Below are 24,915 nucleotides of genomic sequence, written 5' to 3'. Positions count from 1 at the left end.
GGGTGGTGAAAGGAAGAAGGGGGGAATGAGGAGGGACTTCGGTATCTTCTTCTTTGGAGGATCCTAAATTTCTTCTGCGCAGGAAGATTTCGTAAGTAGGAAGTTACCTTGAGAGAGAGAGAGAGAGAGAGAGAGAGAGAGAGAGAGAGGATGCACCTCTACAACGCGTGGCTTCCCCCTCCCGTTGCAGAGAAATGCAAGGACGAGGAGGCCTCATTCTTGCTCGTCGTCAATTCGGTCAGGAATTCCTGGCGCCCCGATTACCCTGATTCCGTCTACTCCACCATCAAATGGATCTCCATAATCGACCTGTGAGTTCGTTTTCTCCCATTTTTTCTGCTTATTTCCTTGTAGTTCGTCTAAATTTTGATTTGATTCTCCCGGACTTCGAGCTTCTGTTGTTCAGGAATACCGAACACCTCGGATGGCACAGCTCCGAGAAAGTTCTCTTTCTTTTTCGCTTTCTTGAATGGATAATCAATTTACACTTCTTCTTATTGACTTTGTTGTTTCACTCATACTCGAAAGTCATGTCCGGGACCCGGTTTGCTTTGCCACTTCTTTCATGTTTATTGTATTGTGCGCCGATCCTTTCTTCTCGTTGCTTTGGGCCTATGCTGGGTTTTTGTGGTTTATGTGCTTAATGCAGAAATTGTTTCTGTTCAGTTTTGGTGGAACATTGTTGTCGAGTTAGACATATTCATGAATAGCATCTTTGCATATGGGGGCGTTTAATTGGTGGACCGAGGAATTTAGGGGCACCACTACATGGCGAAGTAAAAAAGAAAAAAAAACTGCACATTGTAAAAAAAAAATTCAAATAACTACAATAACGCATACGTACTTGTACAATTGACATACTAGGAAGCATCAAACCTGAAAGTTATGCTACCCATTCTATGAGCGGTGGATAATGAACATTATGTTCTTGAAGACATGCTTGATAAAATGGTTGACAGCTATTTTTAAGTTCTGACGCAAATGCAGTTAATAAGGCATCTGAACGCAAGCAAAGCAGAACCCAGAAAAGTAACAGTCGAGCACAAAAGATAGAGTTCTGATGTTTGACACCTTTTTATAAGTTCTGATGCGCAAGGACTTAATAAGGCATCTGAATGCAAGCAAGCAGAACCCAGAAAAGTAACTATCAAGGACAAAGGAAAGGTTCAGGAGTTAAAAATGCTTGACAGCTACTTTTAAGTTCTGATGCAAAAGCAGTTAATAAGGCGTCTGAATGCAAGCAGGCAGAACCCAGAAAAGTAACAGTCAAGCACAAACGAAAGGTTTAAGAGTTGATGCTGCCATTTATACGTATATAAAAAAGAAATACAAATCAACAGGAGATTATACAAGGACATAAAAATATTCAATATCAAGGACAGCAAAAAGGAGTTGCGTGCTGCTGTTTATATGTATATATAAAGAAATATATATCAACATGAGATTAGACAAGGACATAAGAATATTCAATAATAATGTATTTCATGTATAAAGGGAATCCACAAACTCGATAAATAATTGAGATTCAATTGTAAGAGTTTACATCATTCATAAATTTAACCACATTATCTTCAATGGTAAACATGGAATATAATGCATCACACACACACACACACACACACACAAAATATATATGAATAGAAGTCCTTTTGCACTTTGTTGGTTTTCCTTGACATTCTCTTCTATTGGAATGCCACCCAGGTAAAAGTATTGAGAAGGATCTTCTGTTCTTGTCCTTTTGGAGATTAATTTTATACTATGCTCTCTTTCACGCTTGGTGGCTACTAGGCAAACCTCCAAGTTAAATGTGCACCCTTTCTTCTTTGTAACTAAGTGGTCCTTTAAGGGCCTTGGCTCCCTGGTAGCTAAGGATCACTTGACCATTGAATCTCCTGGTTTTGTGCGTTTGATTTGCCAGGTGACAAAACCTATGTTACTATCTCAGTAGAAACATTGGCTTGTGACCATAGTTACTATTGATTTTCCAAGTGACAAGCTAATCACTGTTGAGGCATGTGCATATTCTACTTTACTTTCACCTGTAGTGTCTCAAAAAAGATTTCTGTTACCATGCATTGAATGTGGACAGTGTACGGAAATTATGAATGTAGATAACCAAAATCTCTGCAACCAATGTCGGTTCTTATGTCCTTCACACCTCAATTTCTTAACTTGGTCATATAAGCCTTATTTAGAATGACCTCTCAATAAATCCCTAGACTGGGAGATATGGGGATGCCTAAGCATGCAAAAGTGTTATGACTATTTTTGAACTTGGAGTCGTTTATAATTGCAGAATATGTATCAAAAGGAGTCTCAGAATTTACGGGACCATTTATGCTTGTTGATACTTGTGGGCAAAATGCAAAAAACCTAGGGCACCAAACATTGGAAGTCTATAGGATGCTAATGAGCATTATGGGAATATGACTTCTGATTAGCTTCTGGTTGAGAAACATTATGCTTAGATGGTTCTGCTTCTACCTAAATAAATATTTTCATTTTGTCTTTCTGTAATGATGGGGAAGCAGTCCTTCATGCCCATTAAATAGTCTTTATAGTGGTGGACTGTGAGATAATAATTACTTTATTGTTCACATTATTCTACTCCGTTGAGGAATGAGGAGTCTATTGACAAGAAAGCTGAATGTTTATCTTGTGCCAGCCAGACCTTTAAAAGTTCAATTTTGTTGTTTTGCAGCTATTTAAGAGCAAAAAGCACAATTTCCTTGGAAGATGCAAAAGCTCTTATGGAAATTGGCCTAGATATATTTTTTGCATCAAATGGCAAACTTTATGTCCAGGTACTTTTCTCACTTTCGTTCCTTTGTAATGAAGTATCTACACCTGAGGAGTCCTTACATCTGGGATTAAAATGCTTCCTGAAGATTCTTGTCCTGATCAACCTCTTCCTTAGATTGAAACAAATATCCAGTGTTGTTGGAAGACTAGGTATCCTGTCCATGTGGAGGAAACCTGAAGCTTGTGTTCATTACTGTAGCTGCATCCACTGCTTTCATATGGAAAGAACATTCTTTATATGAAAAAGGGAACATTTTATTTATGGGAAAAGGGTGACTTCTTTCTCTGGCCTCATTTTCCGTGTACTATATTACTGATACTCCAAATGTGTGAATTAGGTTAGGTGGGGAAATATATTGATCAAACTATTGAAGAAGTACAGGAAAGATATTTGCTTGAGAGTTCCATGGAGGCCATTCTATGATACTTTGATGAGTACTCATTTTACAAGGTAGTTCTTGCTCAGCTCACTGTTCTACTGCATCTCCATCAAAGTTTTATCTAATTAGTGTTTTAATTCTGAAAAATACTTATAGCATTTTCTTCAAACTAAATCTTTTCTTCTAGCACCCTTGTTAATCTGTCTGCATGGCACCACTGCGATTTTCTTTTGCATAATATTATAATAGTTGACAGATCTAGAATAGCTTCTCAATTTTATGAGTTTTTTTTGTTTCCCGTGATCCATATGTTTAGCTTGTCATTTTTTCAAGCAAACTAAATAGTGCAAAATAGTATTTAAGTCTTATTTCTGTTGTTTTGAATTCTTAATATTGATTTGTTGATGTCATGTTCTTGTCTCTCTATGGTCTTGGACTGTGGTTCTTCAAGACTAGCATTCAGTTAGATGGGCCTCAGCTGCTTGGTTCTCTGACATGCAGGAACTGGCACCTGATCCTTCTTCATTTTCCCTTAAGTTGCATTCTTAGATCTGGTGCTATTTCCACATCTTGTCAGGTAATATATGGTGGTCAGCTTGTTGATACCTGTCTAATGAAACTCTAGGTCTCTATCCTATGATGGTTGCTTAAGACTTCATATCGTTGTCAATGTTTAAGCTTCATGGGCATCACGATCTAAATACCTTCACTTTGTTTTTTGTGATTTTTTTTTCTGTTTAATTGACATAAGCTATGGGGGAGAATGGTCTATATAGGATGGTTAAAGACGATCAGAAAATTGTTTGCATGTTTTTGTTGGGAAGTTTCTTACGCATGGGAAAATGATGTCAAGTAATACCACATGTTAACAAAGAAAAAAATTCTCCTAGCAAAGCGACTGCCGTGTGTGTTTATTAGGGATGTCTACTTATGTTTCTACTTCTTAGTCTTGTGGTGTACTGTCCTTTATAGCTTGTGGTGCCTGCATGATATAGGAATTAAATATTTATGTCACCAACTATATGTCCGTAAACTTTTATAACTGCATTGCAGTTTTCTGAGAAATTTTGGCTGCTTTCACTATGTCAACATTCTGCTGTAGAGCTAGCAACTTTGAAGATTCGTTCTTGTTTTGCTAACTTGTTACCTCAAGTAATCAACGTACCTTTAATATTCATCAACTACATTTACAGGAATCCTGGTGCCGAAGGTTGGAGACTGAGACAGCGACACTTCGAGACAATTACATCACTTGTACGGTTTTGTCGAGTTCTTTTTCCTTCAGGTTCTGCTGCTGAGATATGGACTGAGTTTAGGTGAGATATGTCTTATTTTAAATTGCAATAGGATTAAAAGCTTGCTGTATCTTTAAGTTTCTTTTATTTCTGATATCAGTGGCACTGACTGTGTGGCTTTGTCTAAAGCAAGACCTTTAGAGCATAGCCACAAATATTGCGATATTAACAAGAAAAATGATAAAATTGAAACAAAACCTAAAAAAACATGCCTTTTTGAAAGAATGTGAAACAATATATATATATATATATATTGTTGTGTTTTTTTATCATTTTTTCCCATTTTTTCGTTTTTTCTTTTCTATGGTTAGAAACATCATGGATTCACATTTAAGTCTAAATTAAATTATTTATTAACATTCTTATCGTCATTAAGACATTATTTTTATCATTCTATCTAGTTTTTCTAATGTCTTATTTTCACATTTAAGAACCTTGCTGAGTCAGATGAGTGTTTCTTTGACTTTTATGGACTAGGCGTGTCTATGCCTAGTCCCGTAGGCATGAGCCTAGGTGCAGACCAACTTACAGCGCCTAAGTACTAGACTTAGGTGATGAAGGTGGAGTTGTGCCTAGGCAACACCTTAAGAACGTAGATCTTGTGATTTTTTTTTTTTGGTGATTTTTCATTTTTTTGCTATTAATAGTTTCTCATTTATTTTACTTTTCTCTAATGTTTAGGATTTTTTTTTTAAAATTTTCCGAGAATTTTCTTAATTTTTTTCTAAGAAAAACATCTTCCCCAAAAACACCCAAGAGAAACTTTGCCAATATTTTCCTAGAAGGATATGTGCGACAATGGTTTTGATATAATATTTGCGTGTAGGTTTCATGTGTTTGCGTTTATGTCAGAGTACAGAAGAGCATCAATTTAAGTGTCAATTGACATGCATGAGTTTGTTTTCAAGTGCATCTGCACTTGTTTTGATTTATATTTTTGCAGATGGCTTTTGACTTTTTTGCTAACAATGGTGGAAATAATTTGTTGGCTGCAGTCCTTTTCTTGAAAATCCATGGCATAACTCATCATTTGAGGGTTCAGGGTTTCTCAATCTTTTCCTGCCGACAAACCCAGAAAATCAGGATTACTTTTCAAAGTAAGCAAGGCTGTCTTATGATTAGTTGAGCTTATCGTTATTCATGATCTGCAAATTGATAAATATGCTTCTGAATGGCAGTGATTTTATTAAGACCTGTTTAGACCTCTGGGCTTTGGTACCAAATTGCCACTTTTGGGATCTTCAATGGGCTGATCTTATTGCCCGCTGCATAAAGAATTACAGTACAATTGATTGGGAGGGATTCTTACCAATACTTTTTACACGTTACCTGAATATGTTTGAGGTACGCTTGTGTTGTTAGAATAATTACTGTAGTTATTTTTTTCTTGGTGAACCTATGGCTTTCTTTTGTCCTTTCAATAAGTTGTTTCATGCTTTAAAGGTCGAGTATTTTTGAGTTATATTCTGATTCTTAAACTTGATTAAGCTTTTCTCTGATCTATTGCTTCGTCTTCTCTTTTTTCTTTTACACATTCTGTTATCAACTAAATGTTAATGTTATGAGTGAGTCTCTTAGTTACAACTTACAAGTCCAATATGCATGGAAGCAGTGATATTTCTACTGTCTGTGAATTGCATTATTGGATGGCTGTTTGAATCCCCTTTGGATGCTTTGATGTGAATCAGAGACTTCATAATTGCACTAATATATATGCTTGTCTCCTTGTCCCAAGTTTAAATTGTAATCTCTACACTATTCACTTTTGTGGGTCATGGTGAAGTCGTGAAGAGAACTTGTATTAATAGGAAATTTTTTGTTTCAATATTTGTTTATTCCAAGCGACATAACTAGTATTAATAGTTTGAAACATGAAAACTCAATCTTCTAGTTACTAGTATTAATAGAATGAACATTGTTTCTTCAATATATTTGTTTTCTCTAATGACATGAAAAATCAGTCTTCTAGTTACCGTTATTCACCATCTTGTTGGCTTGCTATGTTGGTGATACAGGTTCCTGTGGCAAATGGAAATGGTGTATACCCTTTCTCCCTTGATGCACCAAGAAATGCGAGGTTCTTATTTTTTAACAGAGTGTCCAATCCGACCAAGGCTATCGCGAAATCGATTGTAAGAAAAAGCCGGGTTCCTTTTGTTCATAATATCTTGTTCAATATGGCTGTAGCTTAGCAATGCCCTGTTGATGTAATGAATGGCTAAGCTTTTTGCAAATCTCTTGTTATGTGAATTCTTATGGTATTACACATGATGTACAGGTGTATCTTTTAAAACCTTGTGGCTCTACTCAAGTATATTTTGGGAAATTGGCAAATCTCTTGGAACAGTATGTTCGTGCAATATGTGCCGATTGGATGGTTGTTGTTGTGTCCATTTTTGGTGGCTGCTTGCTGAGACTCATATGGTGTAATTTGTTGCTTTCTTAGATTCTATCATCCATCTAATGGTGGGCGCTGGACACATTCATTAGAACGTCTCCTTCGTTACCTAGTGATCATCTTCAAGAGACGGCTATTACATGAGCAGAAGTATAGATATTCTTTTCACTTACTCCTTTTGTCTTTGTTAGCCTAGGCCTTCTCCTGTTGTTGAGGTTCTATTGAATCCTTTCTTCTTTTTTCTCATATCTTTTAGGTGTTCTTTTCTTTCTTAGAGTAACATCTCTGTGCAGGAGTTTGGTAAAAGGCGAAAGCTCTGAGATATTTCTTGGGAAGTCAGAAAGGGCTGCCTTTGTGAAGATTGTACTGCAGTTTGTAGATCGTGCTCAGTACAGCAAAAATGAATCTCTTGCTGAAAGTGCTGCTGCTGCAAGTTCAAGTTTGTCATATATCGAGCCTACTTTGGTGCTTCCATCTATGATTTCCCGGTTCCATATGGCACTGGAGACTGTAAGTGTTTGATTGTTACGTACTTATTTGCTTGCTACTTTTGAGCTGTATTCTTTATCTTAATTTTTTAGCAACTGCTTCCATGTCTTCTTTGATAGCAGTGCTTTGAATGTGGTCTCTTGGACATTAACACCGATGTCTGAACCTATTCTTTCTCTCAGTTCAACTGTCCAAGGTTGTAAAGCTACTGAAGTCCTAATGTTTTGTGATTTTTCAGCTGACTGCCACACATCAACTGAGGACTGCAGTTACAGCTGTTGCTTATGTGGGCCGCGCATTGTTTTTGTCTAAAATTTCAGCTTCATCAATCATAGCTGATGATGTAAATAGCATTTCAGCTGATGCTTATGGTGGTCTTTTAGCAGCATGCTTATCAAATGCATTGCTTGGAATGGATGCAAATGATCCTCCAAAGACTTTAGCAACCATGCAACTCATTGGCTCAATATTTTCCAATGTAAATATAAAAAGCTCTAAATGTATAGATGCTAAATTCTTGGTGATATGTTCTTGTGACTTTCTGATTCTTTCTTGATGCAGCTGGCTATTCTTGATGATGATGAAAATCTGCCTGCCTTCCTACCAAATATAAATTTTTCTGAGTGGCTTGATGAATTTCTGTGTCGCCTTTTCTCTATGCTTCTGCATTTGGAACCAAGCAGCACTACGTAAGTAGATGACATCCAGATGAAATGATTGCAGTTATTTTTTTCTAGATTCCTTTGCATATTCTTTCTAGCTTGCTTTTTGTTTTCTACTTCTTTTTTGAGCTCATGAGTTGTTTTTTTGTGGTTGTTGCAGAAGTGAAGGTGTCCATACATCATCCTCAGGAACTTTTCTTGTTGATGATGGCCCTTACTACTTCTGCATGTTGGAAATACTGCTGGGTCGGTTGTCCAAACCTCTTTATAAGCAGGTAAAATTTACTACTTGTTCCCCTTTTAATTGCCTATGAAGTACAAAGACTTCAAGGGTTTTCTTAGGTAACTGTTTTAGGCTTCCACCTGGACATTTTTTTGTGTTTGGCATTTTTCAGGCATTAAAGAAAATTGCGAAGTTTATCAGAACAAATATTCTTCCTGGAGCTGTTGCAGAAGTTGGGCTTCTTTGCTGTGCTACCATTCAGTCAAACCCAGAAGAGGCAGCTTCTCAGCTTATGGACCCGATTTTGACGTCCATTGCTTCCTCTTTAGAAGGAACTCCTGTCTCGGGTTTTGGTGGAGGATCAAGCAACATGCTTTTTTCGACTAAGGTTTCTTATACATTATGGGTTTTATCATTTTCTTTTCCTTCTTTCTTAAATCATTTTATTAATCTTCTGTGTCATTTCAGGCAACACTGCCTCCGGCACTTGAGACAGCAGTTGAGTATCAGTTAAAAATTTTAGCTGTTGCAATTAGCTATGGAGGTCCTGTATTGCTAAAGTACAAAGAGCAACTCAAAGAAACTATTAAATCAGCATTTAATGCACCATCTTGGAAGGTTATTGAGATTATTTGATATTTTGGCCAAGAATTTCATTTTCCTCCAGATCATGATGCAGTAAAACCTTTGTGGTTGAATGGAGCAGGTAAATGGAGCTGGTGACCATGTTCTTCGCTCCTTGCTTGGTAGCTTGGTTCTTTATTATCCCATGGATCAGTACAGGTGCGCCAGTTCTGTTTAGTTGGTTTTACTTGTCTTGAATCATTTCCAGTGATGCCGTTGCCTTGATCCTTAAACTATCTTGATAACAATTTTGGACTATCAAGGTGCATTGCTTGTCATCCGGCTGCTGGAGCATTAGAAGAATGGGCTAGCACAAAGGATTCTCTTAATGAACAGCTTCTACAAGCTCCTAAATGGCATATTCCAAATGATGATGAGGTTTCATTCGCCAATGAACTTCTAGACTTGCATCTGAGATCACCTTTAGATGATCTTCTCGCTATTTGTCAGAGCAAGAACCGCTCAGATCTGGGTAAGTTCTTTCACATCATGGTTCTTAATGATTTCTGTTAACCTCTGCCATTACTCTCCTTGTCTGTTTCTGGAAAAAGAAATGATAAATTGGTTCCAGAGAATCAGTCTGTCCTGTACTAAGTTCTCTACCTTAACCTTTTGAACTTTTGCTGTTAAAATTGGCAACTAGACTCATCTGTGGTAAAATTTTCCCCGGGAATGTATTTTCATGTTCTACATATTTCTTTTTGCTTCGATTTTTCCTATTGTGCTATATCATATATGCCAATTCCCATGGTTTTAATATTGTGTTAAGCTATGTCACACGGATACGGGTACGGGTATCCTACGGATACGGGTACGGGTACGCGGACACGGTAATTTCAAAATTTTAGGATACGCGGACACGGCGAATATTATATTTTAAAAAAATTAAAAATGATAATGAAATAAAAAAACATGAAATTTATAATAAAAAGACTAACGTCCCTCTTTCTTTGTCCATACTTTGTCTGTCCTCATAGACACAGCCAAAGAAAAACCCACTTTTATTTTAAAATATTAAAACAATTTAAATTTTAAATATATATATAAAATAATGTTGATAGAAAATGAGGTTACGGTGAGTTTGCAAACAATTTAAAATTATAACCGTTTTTGTTTAAATAACACAAAATTTAGGGCCATTTTGAAATTTGTTCAAATGAAAGCTATAAAACGGATTATAAAAGTGGTTCGGATCGGGTCTGGGTCGGGTCTGACCCAGACCCGATCCAAAACGTATCCGGCCGTATCGCCGTGTCGGGATTCCCGTGTCGGCGTGTCGACACCGGTACTCAACCCAATCTGCCGTATCCGTGTGACGTAGGTGTTAAGAGATCTTGTTTGTGGAAATTCTGGACTTTGATGTTCCTTTGTTTCTTTCTTGAGATTTTATGTTTGAATTATTGTCATGCTCTTTGATGACTGATTGAAGTTCTGCTCTTGGTTTAAAGTTTTGGTGATAGGCATATTTGTTCATTAAATGTTTTCATTTTTGAAGTTGAATAATTAGTGAAAATGCTTACTGCAGTCATGCATTACTAAGTAGTTTGATTGAAGAGTGCAATTGCATCTCAGGACTGGAAAAGGAGCGTCTAAAAGTTACTCTTCTCCGAATTGACTCTTCACTGCAAGGTGTTCAGTCCTGTTTGCCAGATTTTCACCCTTCCATAAGGAGTGGGTCAAAAGACCAAGATCTAAGTTTTCCTTTTGTTGTGGGAGAAAGTGGAGCAAGTGTTGGCAGCCCAGAACTAAGGGAAAAAGCAGCAGAAATAGTTCATATTGCCTGCAAGTAATGTTCATGCTACTGTTTTAATGTGCATTAATTTCTTGTGTTTTTAAAAGCTGCTGAATCTTATATGCTTTGTTGAACAGATACCTATTAGAAGCAAGATCAGATGACAGCATATTGTTGATTCTTTTGATTCGTATAATGGATGCCTTAGGGAACTTTGGTATGTTTGCCTGTTTAAATTGTGGTTTTTTTTGTTCAGTATTCGCTGATGCATTGTGAATTGTGATATTATGCAGGAAGCATAGAATATGATGAGTGGTCAAACCATAGGCATGCTTGGAAACTGGATTCAGCTGCCATAATTGAACCTCCAGTGAACTTTCTTGTCTCATCCTTCGCTAAGGGCAAGAAAAGGTGGGTTTTTTGCTTCTGGGATTTTGGTAGACCTTTCAATCATAATGGACATACTTCATAGGGATATTTTCCTTCAAAAGTCATTCATTATGGCCTAAGACTTTCCTTTTGTTTCAGGCCAAGGTGGGCACTGATTGACAAGGCATACATGCATAATACATGGAGATCATCCCAATCATCTTATCATCTGTTTCGAATCAATAGCAGCTTGTCTCCATCAGAACATCTATGCTCCCTGATGGGTGACCTTTTGAGTCTCTCGTTGCATAATTATGAAACCGTCCGTATGTAAGTTTTGAGTTGCTTTTTACTTATTTTGGCTTGTACATGCTCAATGGTTGCATTCATCTGTTTTTTTTTTCCTGCCTGAATTGTTCCTATATCACACAAGTGTAGATGCTGGAAAACTGCAGGCTCCACTGCTTTTGGAAAGGAGTTCTCAGATATAATTGGAATTCAACTTTTGCTCACTCACAGAAGTATATATACAAATGCGAATAAGTAGATCTTTCAAAGATAAATAAAATTGTGGAGAAGTAGAATATACTCATTATGAAATTATACACAGCAGCAAGTTTATATTTGGCCATATGCCCCTATATAAAGAGGCCCGCTAATGACAGAGAAAATATTAAGAAACATAAGCACATAAATCTTTTATTATATCTATATATAACTGTCTGTACTTTGTAGAAGTGCCTAAAGTTGGTACCTCACCAGCCTTGACATATAGGGCATTTCAAGTATCTAATAAGTCCATGTCGGTGCCTCTGGTTTACAATGGTGGATGAGCTGAGCTTGTATCTCATTCCGAAGATTACTGTGGGGTTTGCCTCAAATAGTAATTCATTTATCAGCACAATAAGGATAATTATTCACCTGATATTTTATTTGATTTTTTGGCCTTTAGTGAGAGTACATCATATTATCTCCGAGCATTGAAAAGCACCTGAGAGATGTGTCATATCAATGGGAATTCATCGTTGTCATTGTCATCCGTCTTTTAGCTGCAGGATGAATTTTGTAGAATTGGACAAAGATGTAGATTTGGAAGAATGGTGGAAATGCAGAACATTGAAATGTTTGACTTTGGTCAATAAAAGTGGGCAGAAAAATGGGAGAAACCATATTAATAAGGATATATAACTTGACTGACCTAGTATGAATATGAGGAAGGATGGGATTATTTTTCATAAAAGCATGTGAATTTGTTTTGCACAAAAACATGCAAAAGTAGAGAAATTGCTATTATATTAGTCCTTAATTGATGACGTTGGATATATGTGAAACATCACTTGATATCGTGAGAAAATTAGTTGCTAAAAGGTACAAACTGCAAAATGGAAAGAATCGAAGGTCAAGTATAATGTTTTCTGGGAACAGCTTGTTAGATCTTTATCTCATTGGAGCAATTCAGAAAAGTAGATATGCTGAAGCAAAATCTTAGACAAATATTTGGTGTTTGCCCTCATGATTCCTTTGTCGCTTTCCTTGATTATGTATATTCTTCGTAAGAATTAGCATGTATGTTGGACTTGTCATGTTTCATTATGTTGACTATGTCTTTAACCATAATGCGTGCCATAGTGCTAACCATAGCCACAAACACGACATTTTCGAAAATATCGTGATATTAACGAGAAAAACAAAGAAAATGATAAAAACGGGAAAATATGGTGATATGTTGAACAAAAGTTAAAAATGAATTTATCACGATTTTAACGCGATTTTATCACAAAATTTTCCCCATTTTTTCATTTATTTTTATTTTTTTTTCTGTTTCTATTTTTGTCAACTTGTGTTTCATTGTTTTATTTCCTCTTGTTTTAGGTATTTAACTTGACCTCTTAAAATGCAATACAATACTTATTAGTTTTTCATTTCTTGTATATTTACCTGACATTTTGATTTTTTTTTCTTAAACTTCTACATTTTCCCAAAAAGAACAACTTTACTGATAAATACCTGAGAAAAACCTCGCTGCTAAAAACCCGATAATGATATTTGTGGCTATGGTGCTAACCTGTAAAATTAGGTCATTGGAAACTAACTAATAGATATCGGGATAAAGTAATCATTACGAATGGGTGAAACAGACAGATATGTTTCTGTTCCCTTGTAGTGGTTACTTCACCTACCTGATCTGGTGCTTCCTTAGTAATGAACTTCTTGTTAGTAATTTTGTTATTCTGATCAACTTTCTTATCTATTTCAATAAATTGTCTCTTATGCGGTATTCTATCAGTAAGCCATTTCATGTCAGACATTTCCCCATGTCAGACATTTCCCTGGGGCTGAATTGCTTGTTGTGACAGCCTTGCAGGTAAATCTCTTTCAAGGATATTCAAGCGCTCTCCATTTCTGGTTGTGAAGTGTGTCCCCACACTCACCAAATGCTTGCGTGATTCCAGTACACCAGAACATGCAGTATTAGGTGCTTGTGCGATCCTTTCGACGAGAACTGTTCTCAGACAATTGACATTGGTAGCTTGTTCGATCATTACATGATAAATCTTGAGATATTTTTATGTGCTTAATTTTTGTCATGACTAATTGATTAGTGTTCCAGGATTCAAATGCTTTTTCATCTTTCCTTCTCGGAATCCTTGGAAGGTAAACTAGCTAGGGGTAGCATACTGGTGCTATTTATTAATTTTCTTTATTACTTTATCTATTCAAATTATTTTCCGAAGTGAGAAAGGTCTTCATTTATGATTTGAGATTTTCCTTGTGTTCTTTTTGAAGCTCTCATCATGAATCGTTGAAGGCACAGAAAGCTATTAATGAGGTACTCTGCAATTACCTGGCATTGTTATTTTCTCAAATCAACAACATGAATTGCTTAATAAACCGTGATGTTTTCATTGGCAGTTATTTGTCAAATACAACATCCAATTTTCTGGTCTATCTAAAACCATATACAGTACCTTGGAAGATACTTCGGATGGACTCAGCTTTGAGGATTTGATTTCTAAGATCAGTTCCATGAGTTTTGATCTTAATGGCATCCATTGGAGGTAAATATTCTGTTTGTGCCACTTTAGACATCTTATATCTGGTGGACATTGTGCTTTTCCATGTCTCTCGGCATATAACGTGCATGAGTGCTTTTTTTGTGTGTGCATTAAGTATATAGAAGACCTCCGGATTTGCACATCCTTTATGCATTGACATGGCGTGTACGTGTTCAATTTCAGGTATAGTCTGATGGCTAATCGGGTTCTTCTACTGTTAGTGACGGCTTCAAAAAGTGTGAATCTGTCTCCAAAAGTGTGGTCTGAAACTGCAGGTTAGTCTGTGTTTCATTTATTAGTTTACTAAAATTTACGAGGCATTCTGCATGAATATCTGCATCAATTTTTTAACTTTGGCCAATAACATATTACATATGTCAGTATTTCCTGTATTCTTCCATGTGTTTGTCTGACTGGATTTTTCCTCTGTTCTTAGTGTTGGTTGGAAAAATTATTTGATTTGGTAGCTGTTGCTTGTCCCATGAATGTTGCAATTGGACTGCCCGACCTGCATCACGGGTGTGGGGTGCATATGGTTTTATATACTAAATCAACTAAACGATTTCCTTTCATACATATACATATACGTATCTTTTAAACATGCCCAAGTATAGGCCCTAATGCACTTGCGACCATTGTTTTTGAAAAATGGCACATTTCAAAAGTTGTACCCATGTGACATAGTTCACTCATTTATTTTGTAATTTCAGAAAATGTTGAGATCCTGGCTAAATTTGAGACCTGGCTAAATTTAAGACCTATTGATCTACAAGAGTAATATATGTTTCTGGAATCTTCATGAACATTATGTCCTGTCCCTTCAATTTAGGGAAACCTTTTTGTCCAGTTGTTGGATCCATTATTAAATTATTGAATGACTTTTTTGTGCTGTCTAATGCCACCTGCTCCTTAATTTTTTGATACTTTGAGCCTCGTGCTAGTTATACTTGTTTAATGAGAAGTAGGCTAGACACAGAGCCTGTGGACGACCCCCAGTTTTTGTTTCCCTTCCCCCACCCCATTGTCTTCCCCTTCCTTGTCTCCTCTCTCTGCCACTTATTTATTTCTTGGCTCAGTAGTACCTTATTGTTACTGATTATTTCCTTTTGGGCCTCAAGTAGTCCATTTGAGGGATCTTCTTCCTAGGCAGCTGCTTGTAATTCTGTTTGGATGTAGGTGAGGCCAAGCCTTTTCATATCTTCTTCTAGACTATGTTTAGGGTTGTTTATACATTTAAGCGAAGCATCAATCCATAAAGAATCATTTCTTATTAGTTGAGGTGAATGTGATAATTGACTTTTCATATAAAGTAAATAAAGAAAAAGTGAGATTACTTTGCCATGGCTGTAGCTGTATACTGGTTCTGGTGGTAGTAGCAAACCTGATGTTTGGCAGTGAGGGTGATGAAATAAAAACAAGTAAATATAATTAGAAAAGAAAAGGCTCTCCTTATTTGTAAATTGAGGTTTTCTACTTAAATCTGTAAAAGTTTCATGTAAAACATAAAGATACAAAACCGAAACAAAAAATTCATTTGTCAATTATTCAATAGTGTAACTACAATAAACTTTTTATTAATTCACTCTATCTGTGGCTCCACATGCACCCTAATTTGTCACTGATCTAATTTGCTTGGTATGTGCTTTGTATTATATTTTCTGCTTTCATTACCATATTGCTGCCTTTGCATGTTATGCTGAAAATAGGGGGACCAAAAATCCTAATTCGGTTGTTCTGGTCCAGGACACTTCTTGAAAAGCTTAAGGAGTCAGGTTCCTCCAACAAGGATGCTTGCAATTTCAGCATTGAATGTTCTGCTACAAGAATCACCACACCGACTGTCTCAAGAGAAAAAACTGACAGGGGGAAATTTGAAGTCACCGCTTGAAGATGCGTTAATTCAAGTCTTCTCTGAAACTGGATTTTTTGAAGAGACGCTGAACTATCTCTCTCATGATCATATCATTCCTGACAGTGAAGGTGCATCATCTAGACGGAATCGTGGAACCATCTCAAATGCTATAGATAAATCAATTACACGGTTCTATTTTGACTTTGCTGCATCATGGCCACGCACACCTACTTGGATCTCTATGATTGGAGGGGACAATTTTTATGCAAGCTTTGCACGCATTTTTAAACGTTTGGTTCAGGAATGTGGATCACCAGTAATTTTAGCTCTTCAGAGTTCATTGGAGGAGTCATCGGTTGCTAAAGAGAGGGCAAAGCAGTGTGTTGCTGCTGAGGTCTTGGCTGGAGTACTGCATTCTGATGTTGGTGGACTTTCAGAATCCTGGGATAGCTGGATAATGAGCCTAGTGCAAAAGATTATCGTTAATCCTACAGTAGAATCAACCCCTGACTGGGCAGCTTCCATACGTTATGCAGTTACAGGAAAGGGGAAATATGGAATAAAGATGCCTATCCTGAGGGACAGGATTCTAGATTGCCTGGTGAAACCTTTACCACATATTGTATCAACCAATATAGTTGCAAAAAGGTTTTCATTTTTGGCAGCTGCACTTATTGAAATATCTCCACCTAGAATGAAAGATGTGGAAGTCAAGTTTCATGGTACCCTTCTCAGTGAATTAATTGATTGCATGAACTTCTCATCTGCACAGGTACATCCAGTTTTTCTACTTAAAAGTTGTTATATGTTATTTCAACGATGAAATGAACTTTCAAATGGATGAGCTGATATGGTTAATGTGTGTGTATATAAATATCTACACAGAGAGAGAGAGAGAGAGAGATAGAGACCTTGACCACTGTCTCTTTCTCATTAAATGTTAAACGTGGAATATTCCATGAGGAGAGATAGATGCTGGGGTCCGAATTGTTTGAATTGTAGAAGTCAATAATGACTGTACATAGAGGTGATCATATTCTGCAGCCTAATATTTGCCATCTAGATATCCCTTTCAGACATGTTTTCAGAAATGTAACCATATAGATGGATGCAGAATGTTTGAAGATGAAGGGACAAAAAAAAACTTGAAAATCTAATATTTCAGATCAGATTTTTATGAGCCAGAGAAGCTAAGACAATCACAGAACTGTTATGAAATGCAACTGATAAATGTGCATGATTTCTTTTGGAACATTTAGTTCTGGACATTTATATATATAGGTCTTGTTATATACAAGCAATGACTTATGTCCTAAAAATGTATATTTTTTTAGTCCATTTGTAGGTATTAAAAATTTATAATTTAGTAAAGAAAAATATGGTTTAAACTTTAGAGCATAAAATGGTGGTAGTTCTTAAAACCAAAATCATCATCCTATAATGGTTTAATTTTTGAAATATATGATTTTTTTATGTTTTGGGAAAATGCATGTAGATGCTGAAACACCTTCATCCAAATTATTTGCAAAATTAAATTGAAGGAACAAATCTATAAGATTTGATTAGTGAAAGACAAAAGTGTTGAGAAGTTGGCCATAGAATCAGATATTGCACCCTGCCCTTTGTGCGTTTGCTTGTGTACTATATATAATATTTGATATAATTTTTTGTATGATCATCAAGGTTGTAATTCGTAGTCCAGATTGTCTTGAGTTGATTCAATGTTGTACATGTCTTCTACAAAATAAAAGCTTATGAATAAACTTTTGTGTATTTTACTATTTTTTTTATATATTTTTTTTGAAGCAGAAAATTAGATGCCTTTTCAGTCTTGATTTTTTATCCCCCGAAAAGCTTTGATACATGTTGGATTTCATCAAATCAAAATCTGATCCCTAAAGCCCACTCTGATAGATCACTCTTGTAGGTTGGATTTAGGAAAAGAAAGAAAATAAAAATAATACAGACGGAATTTCTTATACAAATGATTGTATTGAATATTCATGTATATCTATGTAATTCATTTGAGCTGAAATAGATATCTGATATCTGTAAAGTAAAGAAGAAAAGGGTATGTTTACTTGTAGTTTTTTGGATGGAAGTTGTTGGTGAGCCTGTAGCTACTACAGATCTTAAAATCTTTAGATTTGTATATCCTAAATGAACATTTTACATTGCTTTCTCTGTACATTTTTGTGATGTCTCTCTCTTTCTCTTGTGCGGTCTCCTTTCATCTCTTTGCTACTTTACTTGTATAAAGCAAAGGCCACATTCGGGTTAGAAGATAGTCAATAATTTTGAATGGTATGTCATGGTTAGAAGTTGGAACACACTAGAAGCTTTAAATGTCGGTTCTTTTTTATATTTCCATTCAATGTTAACTTTTACCATTTTGAATGGCACAGGTCAGAGAAGCAATTGGTGTCACTCTTTCTGTGTTGTGTTCAAATATCAGGCTTCTTACTGCATTTAGGCATATGCACTCACAAGAATCATCAGAGCAAATTGCAACTTACTCCATTGGAGATACAAGTTGGGACCATCATCTGATAAAACGTGCATCTGAGCTTGCAGCTAACATTCAAAATACCAATCAGTCCCTTAGTTTGGATCCACAGACAGAGTTAACTCTAGAGAATGGTCATGAAAATGATGTTGTAAAAGATGATATTAAGTGGATGGAAACAGTAAGCACCCAGAGATCTCTGTCAATGGCTATTTGTTTTCTATGCTTCAGAATTTTTTTTCACTGGTTATATAAGCTTCAAGCATATGTTATTTCAATTTCACATGCTTTGCTATCCTTGTTAACTGGTTATAAGCTTTACATGTGCAGTTGTTTCATTTCATAATATCATCCATGAAATCTGGAAGATCTCCATTTTTGGCTGATATAATTGTTGGCGTGATGTATCCTATCATTTCTTTACAGGTGAGAAGGATTTTATGTTTTTTTTTATTAATTATTGGTATTGTATCTAGGTATAACGAAACATTTTTGAAGAAAACAGGAGAACATGACTTGTCTTTCATTGTCTATTATTAGGTGATTTTACTAATATAAAATAACTTGTCTTTCATAGTATATAAAATCTTAATGAGACAGATATTAGTGAACTCTGTTCTTGAAATAGATAGTAGTGAACACTGTTATTCATGTTTGGAAACTTGTCTATTAGTAGGTCATTTTACTAAATGGTATAATCTATAAAGTTAAATTTATGATAATTTAGATCGATGATAAAAGTGCCTGGAGATTAATTATTGTTAACTGTGCTCTTTTGTCAATTATTCTTCATGTTCTCTTTGTTGGTTTATCTAATGTTTTACTATGTATGGTTGTAAACGTAAACATAGCTACACAGTTTCATATATCATGGTAGAAAATTCATGAGGTTATATGCTTTGCTATTGAATGACACTTAATAATGAAAGATAATTGCTGGAAATATTCTTTTTGCTCCACTTTTTCACTGTGTCTGTAGTACCTACTACCGAATGTTGCTTTATTATTATTATTATTCTTATTATTATTAATTGAGTGTCATTTTTTTTTCTTAAGGAGAGTAATAATTCCAACTAATAAAATGGGATGTACTGGTTACAAGATTTTTTTTTCTAGAATAGGGTTGGAACCGTTTTTATGTCATACAAGTCTTCTATGAAAAATTAGTGTTTACCCTCTTAAAGTTTTTTCTGTACTGTTTTTTGTACTTTGGAAGCCATTTTTAAGCCAAAAAGAAACTGTGAAACTAGCTATATTGCTTACTGAGGACAACTTAATGAGAAGCTTAATTTTTAGAAGCTTAAGCCTTGTCTATGGCCTTGGCCCTCTCTAAGTAAGAGGTATGGGCATCTCCACATACCCCATGAGTTACAGTAGGTATGGGCTTCGAACACCACAAATATAGCCTTCTAGGACTGCAGTTGCTGTTCTTTGCCTGAGGGTGCGTTTCTCATCCATTACCTAAGATGGCTAGCATGTTTTCTTTGATGAGTCGTGTCCTAAATTTTCTGCTTGGCTTTTCAGGAAACATCAAGTAAGGATCTATCAATTTTGGCCAAAGCTGCGTTTGAGTTGTTGAAATGGCATATAATTCCACAGCCTGATCTTGGCAAAGCAGTTTCCTTACTTATTTCATCTTCTAATGATTCTAATTGGAGAACTAGATTTGCAACTCTGACTTATTTGCATAGTTTCATGTACAGGTAAACAAATGTTAAATTTATGCACATGTTCTTAGTTCTCTCTTTGTTTCTTCTGTTTATGATAATTCATTGTATTTCTTTTGTCATATAGTTAGTTTGCTCCACTATTAATAGGTCAGTGCTTTCATTGCAAAATTACACAAAATTCTCATGTGACAGCATGTGTAATGTAAATTTTCATGCTTTTAATAGTTTGCTCCACTATTGATAGGCCAGTATTTTCATTGCAAAATTACACAAAATTCTTGTGTGACAGCATATATAATGTATGTTTTTTGCACTTTTAATTCTGAGGCCATTGAAATCCCATGGTCATTGTCATGCTGTCAAGGGTTGCCAATCCTTTACCTGAACCAAGTTGTGCTAGTGGCTGATGAGTGGATAAAATAGAGAGGCCTCTGAGCTTTCTTATTTCTTGTTGGACCTGTATCTGTCATTTTTTCATTTTAGACTCGTCTTACCTTTGAACAAGAGAATAGGAAGAAAGATTAGAAACAATGATATTATTCTTATATCTGAGAAAAAAATGCTCAAAATCATGGAACTGTAAACTAAATGGTTCTCTAGTAACCAATCTCTAATTTCTGTTGCCACTCTAGTTCACCTTAACCCACCAAAAACATTCTCATAGGTTCTGACATTACGACTGCAAATTCCACTGCTTGGCATACAAGAAGAGTGACACTTAAAGGGGATGATTAGGTGTTGAGGGTGCTATATAAGATTTAAGATCTTCCATGTGCAAGACATTTTTGGTTTCTTTATGCGCCTACTTTCGTTCAACTTTTGTTGTGATTTTGGTTTTGATAGGCACACCTTCCTTCTGTCGGCTGTGGATAAACGGCAAATCTGGACACAAATTGAGAAACTGTTGAAAGATAGTCAAGTGGAGGTAGGGACTTTTGAATGCATTGCAGTCATCTGTTTATAGAAGCAGTTGAGAAAAGGAAATTCATTTAACACTTGTTTGTCCCATAAATTATCAAAGTTTTTCTTGGTTTTTTTATATGAAGAGATTTGGACTACACCAGACATTTTAATTTCATTTTCTTTAGATTAGCTCATTTTTCATTCTTTGGTTGTTGGTTTCTCAGACTTAATTGCTGGACTTATAAAAGAAATGTATAGTTAATGTAGTTTATTTATTCAAGGAAGAAATAGTGGAGCAAAGTTTAATTGAAGATTTTGTGGATTATGCAGGTAAGGGAGCGTGCGGCAACTGTTCTTGCAGGCTTAATGAAGGGTGGTGATGAAGACCTTGCAAATGAGTTTCGTGATAGAGCATTCAGAGAGGCGCTTTCTCTCTACAAGAAACGGAGACTCAGGTGCACTACTTTAGTTTGTGGATTCTCAAGCTTAAGATCGACATACTTTGCTACTTGTAATTTCATTTTGTTTCGGATGATTATTGAAATTCTGTGCTTGCAGGAATTCGGGTTTGGACGTTCCTGCAGCTTTCATGCATGGTTCTGTTTTGGCTTTGGTGGCATCAGTGTTATCAGTCCCTTATGATATGCCAAGGTGTTATTTCTGACATCATATATAAATTTGGCAGTGTATTTCTTAATGTTCCGAATAAAACGGGTATTATTCGAAAAAAAAAACATATAATACTTGAGAAATAAGTCAGCCGTATAAAACGGCAATTAGACACGTTTTTTTTTTAAAATGCCAGAAAATAAAAAACGTGAAAAAATGCATATTATATGTGTTTTTTTTTACATTTTTTTGTTTTTTATTAATTTTTATATTTTTATAATTTTCAGGATTTATTAAATGTTTTAGATTTTTTAAAAACTTGCCAAGATTTTTTTGAGATATTCTTGAGATATACAACTATGCCGTATTATACCCAAGAAATTCCTCGCCTTATAATCCCCGCACCGATATATGTGACAATGTCCGAAACTTTGGAGGTTATAGACTTGGGCCAAATCATAATTCGTCTGAAGCATGAAGTCTCACCTTTGTTAAACAAGTGGACCTGACTTGCCAATTGGATTTTGCTTTACTAGGGCTTCCTGTGTGTGTGTTAGCTGTAGAGCCTTTATAGCGTACTGTTCAGTAACTTTCAAGCTTGTGCTTTCCGAAGTCTCACTATTTGCTCTTATGGCAATTTCAAATTAGAGGGTTGCATTTAGGGCTGCACACGAGCCGAGTCGAGCTCGAGCTTCGCTCAACGAGCTCGAACTCGAGCTCGACTCGAACTCGAGTTGAGCTGCCTAACACAAGCTCGAGCTCGACTCGATTAACAAAGTCGAACTCGAGCTCGACTTGGTTAACTCGATTAACTCAAGTACACAAAAGTTCTTGCTCAGTTAAGATTCAGGCAGAGAGAGAGAGAGAGAGAGAGAGAGGCGCAGAGCACCTGGAAGGCGTAGATCGTGCAGGTGGACGAGGGGTGGTAGTCAGAGGACACTGGAGGAATGCGGTGGTGGTCGGACGGTTCCAATGTTGCTGCGATAGAAGAGAAGACGCCTTCAGATGGATCTTGCATGTTAGGGAAAATGAAAGCCCTAAAAAAATCACAGTCAGAGACAACGTTTCATGTTGGGGAAAATGAAATCCCTAAAAAAATCAGTTAGAGACAGGCATTTCATCACCTGCAAGGTGGCGGTTGTCGAGCTGGACGAATGGTGGTGGTCGACGGCAACCAATACAGTTGCGGTAGAAGAACATGGACAATTGAGAGAGACCACGAGAGGAGAAACTATGAAAACCGAAAACACACTGAGGGGTCAAAGAGAGAGGCGTAATACACTATATCTGGAATGAACGCTGACGATAATGATCGACGGAACTTCACCGGCAGTGAAGAGCACAAGCGAGGGTATGGCATATACCAGTCATAAACTGGGTCAAACGGTGGTGGTGGCAGAGAAGGAAAAGGAGGAGGAAATGCAGAAGGTGGGGCTCTCGTTCCCGTGCTTGTGCAGGCCGTGCAGAGGTGAGCATGTGAGGATGAGGTCACGAGAGTTTAAGAGAGAGAGAGGCAAAGAAAGGACACATGAAAAAGAGGGGAACATACCTGGTGCAACGCAGGTGGAACTCGGCAGGCCGGACGGTGGAGCTGGACCAGCTGGTGGTTAGATGCCGAATGTCGGACGGTGGAGATGGTGTGCGGCGGACCGGCGGAATGGCGGAGAGGAGAGGACTGAGGTCTGAGGAGAGTCGAGTCGACGGAAGAGAGAGACTCGAAAGGGGAAAAGAAAAAAAAAAGTATATAACCAATCAATTTTTACCCTAAACCGGTTTTCGTAAGTTAGTGTATCAGTTTTTAAGATTTAACTCGTTTTATAAAAACGAGTCGAGTCGAGTATAAACGAGTCGAGTTCTTAAAACTCGAACTCGACTCGTTTACTTATTCGAGTATCATTATAAGCTTGAACTCCACTCGTTTATAAACGAGTCGAGCTCGAGCCGAGTTTAATCGAGCGAGTTCGAGTCGAGCCCGAGTTGGCTCGACTCGTTGTGCAGCCCTAGTTGCATTTGGAGCCTTAGATCTTAAATTTGAGTAAGCATGGCTTGATTATGCTGATATAACTGGAGGTTGACACAAAAATTCAAGATCTCAAGTCAGACCTAAATTCTGATCTAAGGTTCCCAAATTTTCAGTTTTACTTCGTGAAAAGGTTATGTGATGTCATCAAGCACCTCTCACACCTCTCACGTGTTTATGTGGTTGGTTTTGATGGTTTTGGTCCTTTTTGGTTGATTTGCTGAGATGGTGATTCATTTGGACTATTTGCTTTCCAAGTGCAGAAATGTGGATTTTATGGAGGCCAGGCTTCTTAATTAACAAATGGTGTGACAAAAGTTATTGCTATTTCTATCATTAATATATTTTTGTGTCCTTTTTTTGGGGGCAGGGTGTTCTTGGTTTGCTTCAAAGAACTATATAAGTTTGCTGACTTCTTCTAAATGTTTTACCTACATTTATGCTCAGAGTTTGGGGTTTCAATTTTCATTTCATTAAAATAGACTAAGTGGAAAAGGTTTGGTTTTGTTGGTTATTAATTAATCCTGCATAATCCAGGCGTAATTAGTAGTTACAAATTTTGATTAATATGGCATTAAATTTCCAAAGAGTAATTGTATTTTATCTTATTGCTGCGAAATGCATCGCTGCAGCTGGCTTCCTGATACCGTCACCTTGTTGGCTCGATTTATTGGAGAACCATCACCCATAAAATCAACAGTGACCAAGGCAGTTGCAGAGTTCCGAAGGACCCATGCGGACACATGGATAATACAGAAGGATTCTTTCACGGAAGAGCAACTTGAGGTAAGCAGTTTCTTGAGTGTCTGAGATGCTCTTTGGAAGTGCACCACCACTTTTTTGTAAACATTGAAATTGCACCCACTGGCTGTTCCTGAACCATCCTTAGGTTTCTTTTGTATGCTCTGAACCAACTAAAACTGCAGATAAATGAGCACGTTATTGCCACTACACAGTTGTCTTGTTTGATTTGAAATTTATAGATCTAGTGTCAGTCTATTCCTCCCTCGGCTTGTTTACTTTTTTTTTTTGATCTCGAAAGAGAGGAGAATTTTTTGTCTTATTTTCTGAACTCGACTGGTGTTTCTTATCTAATTGATGTCTGTCTTCGTGCAGATCCTGGTTGATACGTCCTCCTCCTCTTCATATTTCGCTTGATTTTGTATAGTCCATTCAAATAAAAGAAAAGAGACATGGTATAATGCATGCTAGGGTAGGAAATTGAACCATTTTTATAATAAATAAAATCTATTTACAGGGGAAGCTTTTGTTCGTGCTTCTTATCTTGGAGAGTTTTTATTGTAAAGCTTTGTTCTTAAGATCTT

At 36.5% G+C, this 24,915-nt stretch overlaps 1 protein-coding gene across 2 annotated transcripts; it reads left to right on the top strand.

Moving 5' to 3' along the window:
- LOC116259668 (proteasome activator subunit 4) lies at nt 1-24,853 on the top strand. 2 transcript variants are annotated; one of them, XM_031637539.1, is made up of 35 exons: nt 1-311; nt 2,702-2,804; nt 3,141-3,253; nt 4,376-4,498; nt 5,473-5,574; nt 5,656-5,821; nt 6,493-6,609; nt 6,756-6,823; nt 6,924-7,025; nt 7,169-7,385; nt 7,603-7,842; nt 7,926-8,053; nt 8,187-8,301; nt 8,422-8,637; nt 8,718-8,867; nt 8,956-9,032; nt 9,137-9,345; nt 10,446-10,659; nt 10,743-10,822; nt 10,899-11,016; nt 11,134-11,304; nt 13,332-13,500; nt 13,586-13,629; nt 13,762-13,804; nt 13,888-14,033; nt 14,214-14,305; nt 15,774-16,654; nt 18,288-18,569; nt 18,719-18,814; nt 19,913-20,091; nt 20,902-20,983; nt 21,292-21,416; nt 21,520-21,612; nt 24,223-24,376; nt 24,707-24,853. In XM_031637539.1, exons 1-35 carry the CDS (start codon nt 151-153, stop codon nt 24,746-24,748), a joined length of 5,418 nt encoding a protein of 1,805 aa, XP_031493399.1. In that variant the 5' UTR covers nt 1-150; the 3' UTR covers nt 24,749-24,853. The 2 variants fall into 2 exon arrangements, with proteins under 2 accessions (XP_031493399.1, XP_031493400.1); XM_031637540.2 differs by having other exon boundaries at nt 171-311; nt 3,146-3,253.
- Nucleotides 24,854-24,915: the final 62 nt, after the last annotated feature.

The sequence above is a fragment of the Nymphaea colorata genome, chromosome 8 (assembly GCF_008831285.2).
Source record: "Nymphaea colorata isolate Beijing-Zhang1983 chromosome 8, ASM883128v2, whole genome shotgun sequence".
Lineage (NCBI taxonomy): Eukaryota > Viridiplantae > Streptophyta > Magnoliopsida > Nymphaeales > Nymphaeaceae > Nymphaea > Nymphaea colorata.
This window is presented reverse-complemented; position numbering and strand designations above follow the sequence as displayed.